General features: G+C 39.3%; 1 protein-coding gene across 1 annotated transcript; it reads right to left on the bottom strand.

Annotated features, from left to right (window-relative positions):
* Positions 1-8,389: 8,389 nt before the first annotated feature.
* yod1 (YOD1 deubiquitinase) lies at positions 8,390-11,391 on the bottom strand. Its single transcript, XM_083939418.1, has 3 exons — positions 11,341-11,391; positions 9,668-9,880; positions 8,390-9,313 (listed from the first exon to the last, which is right to left on the bottom strand). The coding sequence occupies exons 2-3, from the start codon at positions 9,873-9,875 to the stop codon at positions 8,613-8,615; spliced, it is 909 nt and encodes a 302-aa protein (XP_083795544.1). The 5' UTR covers positions 9,876-9,880; positions 11,341-11,391; the 3' UTR covers positions 8,390-8,612.
* Positions 11,392-15,050: the final 3,659 nt, after the last annotated feature.

Raw genomic sequence — 15,050 nt, 5'->3', positions numbered from 1 at the left:
TATAGAATCTAGCAGCATAAGTAGATAGTCATCATGCCAGATGTCTAGTGCAAAGTGGGGAATTCTCACAGGTTACACAGTGAAACTCTACAGGGCTCGACATGCACTTATTGACCAACAAAGCACTGAGCAAAGTTTAATAAATTGTTGCAATAAAGCAGACCCCAACATTCTTAACTTTCAGTATTTCTCACTGGACAATATCTTAGCTGTAAAAGGATTCGGGAACCATCACCTTATCGTGGTGGAGAGATTTGTGTGAACCTGAGGGCTGTGTTGTCTGGAGCCTGGTGCTCCTGCCAGGGAATCGACTAAGAATGGTTCACAAAGACAACATGAAAAATCAAGGACCCTGCCCGTAGGAAGCCCTGGGCCCCCGTCTGGAGCCAGGCCCAGGCGCCTGGTGGCCGTGTTTGCCACAGAGCCCTGCCGGGCATGTCAAAATGTTGAAAGCTTTGGGTTGGAAGGGGCTGTCTTGGTTGACACGTCTCTTCAACGTTGCGTGGAAGTCTGGGACGGTACCAAGGGAGTGGCGGGCTGGGGTGGAGGTTCCCCTATTCAAAAAAGGGGACCAGAGGATGTTTGCCAATTGCAGTGGTATCAAACTACTTAGCCTCCCTGGTAAAGTTTACTCCAAGGTGCTGGAAAGGAGGGTTTGTCCTATAGTCGAACCTCAGATTGAAGAGGAACAATGCGGATTCCGTCCTGGACGTGGAACAACGGACCAGCTCTTCACTCTCGCAAGGATCCTGGAGAGGGCCTGGGAGTATGCCAATCCAGTCTACATGTGCTTTGTGGATCTGGAGAAGGCATATGAACGGGTCCCCCGGGAGATACTGTGGGTGGTGCTACAGGGACGGTATTGCAGTTGCTCTACCGCACCATTGTGACAAAAACAGAGCTGAGCCGGAAGGCAAAGCTCTCGATTTACTGGTCAATCATCGTTCCTACCCTCACCTATGGTCATGAAAGCTGGGTCATGACCGAAAGAACAAGTTTGCAGTTATAAGGAGGAGGCTGGAGTCTCCCTTAGAGATAGGGTGAGAAGTTCAGCCATTCGTGAGGAACTCGGAGTAGAGCCGCTGCTCCTTTCCATTGAAAGGAGCCAGTTGAGGTGGTTCGAGCATCTAGTAAAGATGAACCCTGGGCGCCTCCCTAGGGAGGTGATCCAGGCACGTCCAGCTGAGACGAGGCCTCGGGAAAGACCCAGGACCGGGTGGAGAGATTATATCTCCACACTGGCCTGGGAACGCCTCTGGATCCCCCAGTTAGAGCTGTTTAATGTGGCCCTGGAAAGGGAAGTTTGGGGTCCCCTGCTAGAGCTGCTGCCCCCGCGACCTGACCCCGGATAAGTGGTTGAAGGTGAGTGAGTGAGTAAATGAATTTAGACTTTGGCTTCCTCTATAATTAATAAATAAAAGACAACAGTACAATGTGCACAGCCACTGATTAACAATATTGCTTGGAGCCAAGTAAGCAGTACATTTGTTTCCCAAGAATGTATGCAGACATGAATAGGAAGGACAACGAACAGAAATCAGCACCACAGAAGACTGGAAAGCTCCAGATCAGGCTTGGTCCACCTTTACTATTAGCTCAGGATTAAATATTTACAGTGTCAAACATGTTAAGATAACCTGAGGTTATGTCAAGCCAAGATTTAAATTAGTCCTTGGTTACTTTAATGTTATTAGCCTATACTGTAAACACGGTGTACATTGTGTTTGCACAATAATCTGTGCTTACAGAACACATTTATAATATCTTAATCAACAAATGTATCCGGTGGTAGACACAGCATTATTGTTTGCACTGCAGGAGCTCTGGAAATATCTCAAGAGAATGTAAAAAAATTGCAATAGAATTCAAAAGTATTGAAAGAAAACTAGACCTTGGGGATGTAAATGATATATCTCTGTAGTTAAAAACTAAATTATTTTGGAAGGATGTGTAACGTTTGATTGATTATGCTATTTTCTAGATTTCTAAATTGCTCCGTCTCACACGGAGACCTGCATAATCATCTCATCCACATGTAACACTTATATAACCTTGTGGTGTGTTTTACATGCACACCAGCTTTCTGTTTACTGCACGGAATGACATAGTATCATAGCATAGTGTGTCTTTGACAGATATCTAACTAGTCCTCGAACTGCATGTGACTCAGATTACAGCACACATGCCACTCCTAATCTTCCTCAACCGGATCCGTTTCAGAGGGAGTGGAGGGCAGCAGCAATGATCCCCTGAAAGCTATACGATATCCAGTTTGACCCTGTTGTCTTGCTGCAATATTATTAATTTGAGTTCGTCAACAGAAAATCAGTAGTTTTTACGAGGTGAGATACAAAGAAGATAACAGTAATACCATTATTAGGAAATTGAGCTCCTCCTGGGAATGCATAAATGTAGGCACTATTCCGGCAATGTGAGACACCTTTTACTATAAATGAGATTAGAAATTTAAGGCATAGTTTAACAGCTATTTGAGCATCTGGCTTCTACCAGAACAAACACTTTTTTAGAGAATAAATACATTTTACTTGGAAGTTTAGTATAAAGGAACCTCTGTGTGATCCTGGTGAAAATAAATTCACTTTTGGATAAGTTTCAACACCTGAGAGGGAAGGGCTGCTAGATGGGCCAAGAGAGGCACAAAAGCACTATTGATGCTTTGCCATTTCATCCCATCCCTTGTAAAAAAGAAAAGTAAAGTCCCTATCTCCAGGCTAATATGTAAATGTCCCCATATGTCCTGCTGCATGCAGATCAGGATATGATATAACATTTATTGATTGATTCTATCTGGGTCAATCACATGCAAATAACAATATCGATAGAGTATTTATAACGCTAGCAATTTTTGGTAATCGAATGTACCTTCCCTATGTATTAAGCATTACATATAAGCCATGTGCTGTTAAGTGTATCTCCGTTTTTTTCCCCTTGTCATAACAAAACCTCTGACTAATAAGATAGTCAGTCATTAACCCCTGTTTCCAGTGACAGGACATGGATGAATATATGTCATCATGTTATCTCCATTTACAGCTATCATTACAGTAGCAACCGCCACAAAAGGTTGAGGCAATACATTTCTGTACCATATCAAACTCCTTGGAACATGAACCTTTGCTCCAATAGTTGCAGTTTGGTTTGGATTGTGGCTATAAAAGAGCAACTGGACATGTTTTATTGTTGTCCTTAATTGAGTAGGATTGTGCAACTGGGTAAAAGCATCACTGTTCATTTCACTGTTCCTCACCACCTGGCCTTAAACCCTCTGCCTTTAGATACAGGTTAAAGTAAACAAGGCTTAATGTCTTTTGTAATAAAGATGTGCCCTGCAGTCTTAACTAAAATAGGCTATAACAAACATCCACTGATCAGAAGCTTATATGTGAAAGTATATTACACATTAATGCAGCAGTAACGTAAGTGTAGACCTACTGTTTATGGAGTGTGTCCTGAGATAACCGTATAAATTAAAATTTACATTATAAAAAGGTCGAATTGAATTGAACTGTACACAAATATGTTGATATAAATGTGGCAACAGAGTCTATTAAAAATTGTAGGTTGAGTCAGGAAATGAAAAAAAATAAGCCATCATAAATACCACAGAAGAAAATCCCGATTTAAACTTATATAAAGAGATGTTTAAACTAACTTTTACTAGATTAAAGTGACCACAAACTGTACATAGTTTACATTGCTGACATACCTGTTTGAATGCCCGTACATTAGTATTTAGTTGTCCATCTTCTGCTTCTTGTGAAAGTTGAGACGCGGGTGAGTGAGCAGCTCTGTTACCTGAAGGACTTTGTGCCCTAAGCTTTTAGCCAATCAGAGAGCAGCATTCTCCTTAAGACGCACGAGCCCTCGTCGCCATGGTACCCAAAACTGCAGTAATCTGCTAATCAGTATCTCCGTTTCAAACTCTCTCTCTGCTAAAACAGCGTGAAGTCAGGGCATAGACTAAATATATAGGTATTACAGAAATACTGTATACAGTCTGAGTCAAAGTAAACGAGACTACCGTGAAAGGAAATGTAAGCGGTGTTTTAGTTACATTAACGACTGTTGTAACGAAGAGTTAGTTACTATAGTAACCCGTGTGACTTTCAACGACGTGTTTGATTGATTGATTGAAATGTTTATTCCCAATATGGAAATAAAATTAAAACAGAAGAAAATAAAAAGGGTAATAATAAAGCAAAATGTTTTACCATTGCAGACAAAAAAATAATTTAAGCAAAAAAGATAAATAAATAAATTCAAATAACATATTCAAAAAAGATTGGGAAGCAGTATAATTAATTTAATCCCAGCCCTTCTCCATAGTTAGTAGTATTTAATAAGTTGTAGTATATATATAATTATAATTTTATAATATATTACTCACCACTTATCTTAACAATATATGAATAATAATAAGAATAAGAAGATAAGAATGAATTTCAGCATATCTATGCTGAAATTCTATTATTTTCTCTTATACCAACTGCAACTCAATATCATTTTATATTGTATTATATGATCCCTTCAATCTTACACTAACAAAATAAATAAACAGTAAATAAGTAAATAAACAGTAAATAAATAAATAAGTCTTGGAAAACCAACAAAAAAAATCATTAGCGATTGATCTGTCCATAAAATGCCAGAAAAATGGTCCAACCCCCAAATATTCTATTTACTAACCTTAACACAAAACAAATGAAAAGCTGAAAGTAGAGAATGAGTGGCTTGTTTTCTCCATACATAAATTAGATAAATTGATCATCAAAACTAAATTTTCTGTAGATCAACAAAACATTGTATTGACCAATAATCCAAACGATTCATAACAAGCGTTTGATTGTCAGCACACCAATCATTATAGTGTACCTGAGGTGGAAAATTAATATTGGATCTGAGTAAAAGTACCAAGTTAAAGCCCTACATTGAAAGTCTTACTTAAAAGAAGTGTGATAATTCATTTTCCATTCAAGAGGGTTTTTTTTCTTAAGATGTAGCATACTTTCCCCAGCATATAAAAGAACACTTCATCCAAACTACTTTAGGTCTAAAGGATAACTGCAAATGTTAAGTGAACTGTTATCTTTCACATGGTTTCTCTGACCAACAGTATCAGCAACAAACTGCTGCTACAAACAGCTGGTGAATAAATCTTAGATCCTATTAAGAAAGGGTAGATCCTTTAAAACAACATGCAGCTAGTGTAATCCCACTACAGTGTACGCACAGGATCAGTGTTGTTTAGCCAACAGGGCTTTATTTCCAGTAGCCCTGGATTGTCAACAGGAGCTATTCGTAGATCGGTGATGCAGAGACAATTAATAAAAACTAAGATGAACAGAATTGTAACCATTACTACAGACATGAACTATAAACTGAAAAAAGGACAAAATGACTCGTACACAACACTGTTGGCTATAACTTTTAATTGTGACACAACACTGAAAAAAATAATCAAGTAAATCCAGTTATTCTGTAGTGCTTTGTGTGCAACATTCATTGTTATTGTCATTGAAGAGTAATGAGAACTTGGATAATGCAAAAAAAACAAAGCCATTTCATAGTTTCACTTTTATGCAAACAATAATAAACTACCTAAATATAACAGGGGAGGGGAAAAAAAGATAATTCACATTCAAACACAGGAATAATTTGAAATTTTAGCTTTGACTTTTGTTAATTCCGAACACAAAAATCACTTTAAAAGACCAGTCAAGTTCTCCGCTGTCCCAACTTAATTTTTTTGGCAACAACTCAGTTCCAATATTGCCACCACAGATATGTGAAGTAGAAATACTGGTTCTGTACAACATGAGGCCACAATAAACAAAACAAAAAATCCACAGCCTCCTTCAATTTAACATTTTTGAGCTATGGTCTAAAATAAACGTGTACACGCTTCATCCTTCTAGGCAGTAAGTAGTTTCAAAGGAATTGGCAAAGAGATGATGCCAGACTTTAGCTCAAAATGTGAGAACATGCTCCAGTTGTGATAAACATACAGTGGAACGTAATGGCATTTTTTTGGACAATGTGCGCAAATTCAACAACAAAAAAACTTTTCAAAACACCCTGACTAGAATAGAGATACCTTTGGGCTGCAAATGTGAACTGAAGGTAAATTGTTAATGCTCATTAGTAAACACACAATGTATGGACTGTACCTGAACAGTGAATGCATTAAGTGAGCATGATTTATCTCATACAGCATGTCTTGCACTCACTCGTTTCAGATTTCTAGTCACCACACTCCCCTCTCACCATCATTTGTGTTGTGAAATATAACGCTCAAACACCTCATCATGCTTAGTATTTTTTCAAAATATGCAGCAATATAAAACAAAAAAAACTGTACTTAAATGATAACAGCATGAGGACATTTGAGAATTACACACTGGAAGTAAAATCACACTCCTGAAAAACCGTCGTACCCATGAAGATAAACAAAGCTACGGATTTTGTGAAAAGTTTTGTTTTCAGCACCATCATTTTTTTGTCTAATCTAAAATACGATCACTGATATCGCTGACCATGTTGCACCATCAAAAAAAAAGGAAAAAAAGGTGAAAAAAAACCCACATAAGTAATTAGTGTAATTTTTGACCACATACTGCAACATGATATTTTATTTCAAAATGCATAACTTCATCTCATTCTCAAACCGCAATCTCAATGGCCACTGCTTCGTAAATGCAATGATCTGTCACATTTGTATAAAGATAAATCCAGCTAAGGATCAACACAGCCCAACTCTGCTCAACAATTCAGAAAATTAAAATGTAATCAAATCATCCGTTTTAAGTATTAGTAGATTTTTAAAAAAAACATGACACATAACCAACATGATGAATAACAGTCATACTCTGTGTGCTGCACTTAAGACAACAGTGAATAGGATCACATCACAGTGCAAATAATTCTTAGTGGTTGCTTAAAACTCTTTCGAGAGCTAGATAGCAGGGTTTAATCACATTAGTTTAGTCAGTCACTGGTAAGTGGTTGCAATTTTAAGCATTTTATAACTGACATCTATTTGGTTTGTTATCAATACAACCCAGCAATCGAAAGAGCTTTAACACAAATCCGAAGAATGGTTTGCATATTTTACTCGACCCAGTTAGAGATTTTAAGCCATCCCTAACAGACTATAATGACCGTTTACAGACATCGGAGCACTGCAGTAGTGTTTCTGACTTTGAGAACTGACAGCTGTTAAAAAGAAATACTGAACAGGTTAGAGGCTGAACACAGTGTCTGCAAATTCTCCATAGATGTCACTGGACAATGTGAGGTAGAGGATCACACAAGCAGATTGACAAATAGGGATGTAACGATGCATCGTGACACGAATTACAATCGGTACAAATGTGTGATGATTCGCACCGGTTGACAGAAAAAATGAATTGCGAATGTGAGAGAAGTCCTTTTTCTTCATTTTTTTTTTAGAAATAGGTCACGTTATTTAAAAAAAAAAAAAGTCACTGGTTGGTGATTAATTTGTTCAACGTCAACGCCAAGTCACATGACTCAGGTCGCTACGTGGGTGCAGAGCACAGAACCAGGGAAGACGTGGCGACGGTAGTTAACAACTTTGAAATAGAGGTTGCACCGAGCGTTTTGAAATCACCTGTGCGGCTGCATTTTGGATTCCCCATACATGTATACACAAATACAACCGGTGAGAAATGGACAGACAAAACAGCATGTAAATATTGCAAAAGACTGCTAACATACAGTATACCGGCGACATGCAGCAGCATACGAGCCGCCACCACAATGAGAGGCAAAGTAACGTTACGCCACCTCCTGAGCGACAATTGCCCAACTACCCTGACAAGAGGCTTTGCAACCCTCTCCCCCATAAAAACGCAAGAAAATACCAGGGCAAGTGGTTATTTTATTGGAAAATATTTGAGGCCATTTTCCGTCGTTGAAAATGAGGGCTTTCGGCTGTTGATGAAGACGCTGGAGCCAAGATACCACATCCCGTCACGACAGCACTTCAGTCAGTTGGTGGTGCCAAAACTCTACCAAGAGGTAAGAGCTCCTGTGGTTAAGGTTCTCCGGAGGGCTGATACATCTAGAGCCACGCAAAGTTATATCAATAGAGATTTTATTATTTTGATGCAGGATTTGGTTTTACAAATCCAGTTATTCTTTGTTATGTGACTGAATAACTACTTCAGTTGCACAAAAACAGTGTTTAACAGTGTTTCTGTAAAGAAAGGACCTCTTTTTTTGGTCACGATTTGATATTCTGTTAATTAAGATATTGAATTACACCAGTGAACTGGTGAGATCGTTTCTAGAGAAAGGAGATATTTTGTTGTTTAAGATGACCATTTAAGTTGCACTTTTTATAAGAGGGCACAAACTGAAACAGTGTTTTTTCCCCACAAAAAAAAGATCATTTTATTTGGTCACAATTTGACTGTAGCTCATTTTAAATAAGAAACTGAGCTCAGAAAAAGAAAATCGTATCGTGAACCATATCAAATCGGGAGATGAGTATATCGTTACATCCCTATTGACGTAGGGCACAGGGTTGGTGGTGGTTGCATTTGTGAGAGGGAGAAAAAAAAAAGTGTTCACACCTCGCCAAAATTGGTGTGACCTGTCTCCTTGGCATGCTCACGAGCTTCCTTTTGTCCCACCAGGCCTGTCTGGCATACCATGCAGCGCAATGCAAAGCGGTTAACGTCCGTGAACTGCCGCTTGCGACGAGCCTCGTCTGCCAGCTCGAGGGCCTGGGCCAGGATGACATCATCTGTAGTGGAGAAGATAGTCTGGGGCGGAGCGTCAGAGCAGGGTGTTTCTTTTTGCAATGGGTCATAGTGGATGCCGTCGTAGATGAGCAGCACGCGTTTGTGGTAGCCAGCATCCTCCCCAAATCGATCCACTCGGACTGTCTGAGTGTCCACCACACAGATCTCGCACTGGTAAAACTTGGACAGGATAGACACCTCGATGGCTCCCCCCCAGGTGTCGTCACGTCTTATCCAGGAACAATACTCCTCATTGGTCTTTCCCAGCACTGCTTCACAGTAAGCTGCAAGGTCACTTGACACAATCTGGGCGATGAGGCCTCGCATCTCAGGAGCACAGGCAGGGTCATACACACCACCCTCCACCACATAATACACACTGGTGAAGAGGCAGGAGTTGTCAGCTGGGACTACTCGACGTGCCAGCGTGGGTGAGGCTTCCAGGCATGGTGTTTTAGTCACAGGGGGATGATCCTGAGGAGGCTTTGGCTTGTTTTTTTCTTCCTCCACAATGAGCGTGTCTCCTGTAGAGGATAATGCAACACAGTTCAGCCTGGTCAGACTTTGGTAAAAAGAGATTGAGATGAAAACCTCTATCTTGTTTACAGCTATCTAGTTCACCTACAGTGCAAGTCAAATAGGTTCCAATAAAATGTTGCTGAACTAATTTTCATTCGTTTCTCACAGCATTAAATAATGAAATTCAAAATATTCCACAGCAGCTTTCTTTCAGGGGATTATTTCTCCTATAAACATACTGATATATTAACCCAGTCATTACAGTTGTGTCTTGAAAACATGTAATTCAATAATACAATAGTCATACAACAATTAATGGTGCGAATTTATCGGCACATTATCGATGTTTAACAACATACCCGATTTGATAGGGTAGTCCTTTAGGTGAGCATCTCCATTTTGAAGATCAAGGCTGGAGGGTGGGTAACCAACCAGAATTTTCTGCACATCACAGGGGATACCAGTCAGCTCCTCAACCTTACTCTTTAAATCTTGAACACAAGACTGATGAGTCAAGCCCTGCAATAAGTGGCTCCCATTTTTGGCTTTACAGCGAAGCCGCAACATCCTACCTGCAAAGACATGTGACAACATTTCAGTAACACTGCAGGTGTTTGGTATGAACTTTGCATATCCAACAAGGCAAGTTTTTTTTTTTGACTAGGACATGAACTTGGCACCCGCCCACACGCAAAATGCAGATAACTTTTGTGATTTGCGGGTGAAACTGTCAATCTACCTGCCATGTTGGCGTGTAGCCAATAAGACAACACAACACTGAGCAACTGTTGTGTGTTGTTGACCAATCTGGTAGCCTATTGTTGCTCAGCAAGCCCGCCGTTTTCTTGGACTTTCAAAATAAAAAACGAGAAGAAGAAAAAGAAGAAAAAGAAAAAATGTGTCGGCATATTGCTGGCGTGAAGAAGCCGCTGGCTGCAACAGAACAAAAGGAGGATGAGGAGGACGATTAAAAAATTAAAAAAAGACGTTTTTAATACAAAGTGGAATGAGAAGGCAAAGTTTGAGACCGGCTTGTGTACGACGCCACAACAGAGGAGATGCACTGTCGGGATTGCCATGTGTTTGGCAAATGCAGGAAGCAGAGGGGATGGTCTGCTCCTCCTCCTCCTTTGAGGACTCAGAGCCCTCACTCTGTGCTCTGTGCTCTGTGAAAGGGTTTTTAATCAGTGTCTGACCTCAACATTACAGTGTGATGTAGTTTGGTTTCTGTTAATTATCATGATTGTTTATCTAAATGTTAGTCAGTCAAAACATGTCTTATCTTGAAAAGCAACATAAACACAGCTGTAAATCATTATGTAGGTCTAGTCAAGTACCATTCTTATGCATTTTCTGAGTCGTTCATCTTTATTCTTGGCACAAAAAAATGTGGCTGGTAAAATACCACTGTGGCAGTGACAGAAGATAGAAATACTTTATGAGATATAGATAGATGAAGTGTCAAAAGTCTTAACTAGTAGCTCCACGATTGAGGGGAATTATCGACCCTCTAATCTTTGACACATGGGTTAACCCTTACAGAAAATAGGCATGTGCCCCACACTTCTGTCTGTTCGAGGTGGTGATGGCATTCACCTCATTCATTTTTGTGTGTTGGTTATATTGATAAAGTTAGCGCAGACCGTAGCTGCTTTATCGTAGCGTAGCAATAATACTATTTCAACAACACAACAAGAAGCAGGATGTCGGATACCCGACTACTATGCTGCCCGTCGTATTATAACACTGCCTTTTAAACAAACCCGGCATAACAATTAAAGTGCTGATGAGCAGCAGCAGGGCAAACACGTGACAGCGCTGTGTTTGTTTCTTTGTTCTGTCAGTTTACGTTGACGAAGCTATATCATGTACCATGTGCTAACGTTAGCATGCTAATCTACTTAAGCCGTTTGTTTTTCAAAGCGTTTCGCAGGACAGGAAAACTTAAGTAAATTGTGTAATATGACATGTGTACACGTCGGTATGTATATAAAGTGGCATGACAACGAGCTAAGTTGTGTAGTTTCCTTACCTGCTGTAGACTGCACCCCTGCCTCTAACAATAAACATCCAGTGAGGGACGGATGTGTAGGACGTCAGTCTGTATAAATATTCTTCTTCTTCTTCTTCTTTTTGTTTATTGGCGGGTTGCAACCATAACTTTCTTTGGTGCATACCGCCACCAACCGCATCGGAGTAGGTAACATTATCATCCATGTCTTTTTACAAAAAAAGAAAGAGGAAATAGAATAAATAGGTAAATAAATAAATAATCATAAATAAAAAAAAAACACTTTCTGAGTGCTTTCTGTGTGACACACTCTCCTGTTGTTTGTTTGTCCACATTCACATCCATACACCATGCATCCCTAATCTTTTGTCGATCTCATCAAAGCCCCATATATACACATTAATGACTGTTTGTCTGCTCCCCAGTCTTTCCCAGCTATTGCCCTCATTAAATGAATAACTTTCTTGCATTTGAATTCTATATACTCCACCTGTGTTCTCCGTGTGCCCTTTTGGTCCAGCCAAATCCTGAGGTATTTGAATCTGTCCACTTTTTCCATATCTTTCTGTGCATCTATCCTTTTTTAATTGGTTATTGTCACAAAACATGATTTACTTAAAGAAATCTTAAAGCTCCAGTTGCATAACCACTCTTCTACATCTCTGACTGCTTGCCTAATTAGTATCTCTTCCCCTTGTCCAAATTGCCCCATCATCTGCGTACAAGCCGATCCAATTATTCTGTCCAGATTCATAAATCTGCGCTCTGATAGAAAATCTAGGACCCAGTTACAAAATTCTTCCACTGGTCCCCATCTTGTTCAGTTTTATTAATAATCCTTCCCTCCACATGGAGTCGTAGCTTTTTCAATAGAAAAAACATGATAATCATGAAGTCCTTCAGTTTAAAGGTTTTTTCCATCTCATTACTGACTTTAATTACAGCATCCATAGTTGATCGTCCCTTTTTAAAACCATTTTGATAAGAAGCAAAAAGTCCTCAGTGTTCAAGGAAATAATTAAGACCTCTAACGAGGATTTTCTCCATCCACTTACAAAGATGGGAAGTTAGGGCAATAGATCTATAATTACCTGCTTGGTGTGCGTCCTTTCAAGGTTTATTAAAGGTTTAAAGGTTTATTAATGCACTGTTCCAACTTTTTAGAATTTTCCCTTCTTTCCATACTTTTTAAAATAGATGCAAGATTCATTTTAATAATAATAATCGGAGGGTCTGCTCTGCTGGAAAATCTCGTATTGTAGGCTACTTACCCAGGGGGCAATCCCCCTTTTTTTGAAATACTGACATGGAGTGTTGTAAACAATCGTTCACCTAAAATGATATCTAGGATCTTCCAGGATCCCAACCTGTGTGGACAACCTGGTCAGCTAGCTGCTGGAAAGCTACAGGGGTGGATATAGCAAAGCAAATCGGAACCTCGGTCTAAGCGTGGCCTTGCAGGTCAATTGGGGATTTTTTTAAACTTATAGATATCATTATGAAACTTTGCAAGTAGACTACTGACATTCAAGTGTAATTCTGGCGTCATCATCCCATCGTCTTTTTTGGCAATAACATCAAATAATCCATTGAGACAGTTCTTTTCGTGTTTAAACTATTAATGGAGAAATCCGGGAGAGTCGCTAACAGTCGCTGACAGCAGGATGTGGCAACACTCATTAGCTCGGGACAGTACGGTGAAGGCATTAAAACGTCTTTTTTAACCACTAATACTGCTCAAAATAACACAAATCCTCTGCAGTAGCATGAGAAGAGTCCCTACACATGAAGCACCGAAACACCAACAACATAGTTAGCGAACCCAGAGTTTATCAAAAGAGTGTTTTTAAAGACTTACCTACTGGCCCCTGTACCAGCTCCTCTCATAGAAAAGTCCATTCAAGCCGATTAGCAAATGCAATTCAAAGGGAAGGAGCCCATTGATCATCTATTCCAGAAAAACACGTAAACTTTGTGGTTTGTGGCAGGTGAATTATAAGAAATCCAAGATGGCGGCATGTGAGCACACTGGATTCATTTGGATGGATTATTTTTACTTTTAGCTGATTTCAGACAACTTGGACATTATCTGGGCATTGAAAAGCTGAAACCAAGACAGGTTGGACAGCAGTCTACCTGGGCCCTGATTACAATCAACAGCCCGGCTGCCCTAATTGTGCTACCAGGCCCTGCTCTGCTAACATCTCCATTAGCATTAACTGCCTGCTACTCTTCGTAGGTTTAGTAGCATAATCTCATCATGGCACTTATAATGTTTGCATTCCTGGTCCTGCTTTAGTTACCTGTCTGTGAACATAAAGGATATGCGGAAAATGCGGATAGTATGAAGAGTGTATCCTTACAAAAACTTTAATTGTTCGACAAATCAAAGAGGACAAACCCACAGAAGCTAATAGGCTTTTCAGGAGTCTATAGTATCGTGTATTTGCTCTACCTTTCAGCATGCAAATTTTAAGTACCTTTTAAGCCTCCTTCTGTTAAACGATTATTGTATTCCATCAGAAATCTCTTGGCCTGCTTTCTTAAAGAGATCTGATATTACAAAAATTAGAAATAGCTGCCATTACAGACACACACTTAAGTGTATCATCACACTTATGTTGCTATTATATGGAAATGTGCAAATTCAACAAATGTTGACATTATGGTTGTATCAGAGACATGGTTGAGTAAATCTATTCCGGATAATCATGTTAATTTGGACAGATATAACATCTTCGAATTATACAAAAGAAAACATTTAATTCATCAGTTCTTATTTCAAAGTCAGTCCCTAAACAATATGAATTGCTTGTGTTCAAGGTTAAATTTACTAAAGGTTGTGCTATGACAATAGTAGGAAGTTACAGACCTCCATCAGCATCAAAAGATACATTGTCCTCATTATCAGAGTCTTTAACTAATGTTAAACACAAAGAGCTAGTTTTCATGGCAGTTCTAAAGTGGGACTGGTTTTCCCCAGTCTCAGATCCTTTTAAATGTTTCTGTGATGCAGCATACTTGACACAAATGATAGAATTGGCAACAAGACCTAGTCTTAGACACCCCGAAAAATCATTACTCCTTGACTTGTTCATAACAAGTGCTCCAGAAAAAATATAAAGCCACTGCTGTCTTTGTGAATGACATTAGTGATCACTGTGTAATTGCTGCAGTAAGGGACACAAAACTTCCTAATCAAAAGCCACGTATTATAACCAAAGGAAAGGAATGAATGTTAAATCTTCTAATGAGCAAGCATTCTTGCTTGATCTTTATTTATGTGACTGGGCAAAATAGTTGTGATGCCAGACCCTGAAATTGCCTTGTCTTATTTTAAATAACTTTTCGTGGATATTACTAATAAGCATGCTCCTCTCAGAAAACACAAGGTCAAAGGTCGTGACAATCCTTGGTTCACTGATGAACTTTCTGACAAATTCATGAGCGAAATCTTGCATGGGCAACTGCAAGAAAGTCTAAAAGTCCATCAGATTAAACACACTTTCGGTACCTGAGGAATAGAAAGCAAAATTCGACTTTTTTAACAAGGAAATGTCTGACGTAAATAATCCTCCTAAGTTTTGGAAGGTTTTTATGTCTATGTCTTCTTGCATAAGTAACAATGTGTTTCCACAGGCAATACATTTAGAAAATGAAATTATTACAGACAAAACTAACATGCTAACTGCTCTAAATCCGCATTTTATCGACTCTGCATTGTTGTTGGA

This window comes from Echiichthys vipera (genome assembly GCF_963691815.1).
Source record: "Echiichthys vipera genome assembly, chromosome: X".
Classification (NCBI taxonomy): Eukaryota; Metazoa; Chordata; class Actinopteri; order Perciformes; family Trachinidae; genus Echiichthys; species Echiichthys vipera.
This window is presented reverse-complemented; position numbering and strand designations above follow the sequence as displayed.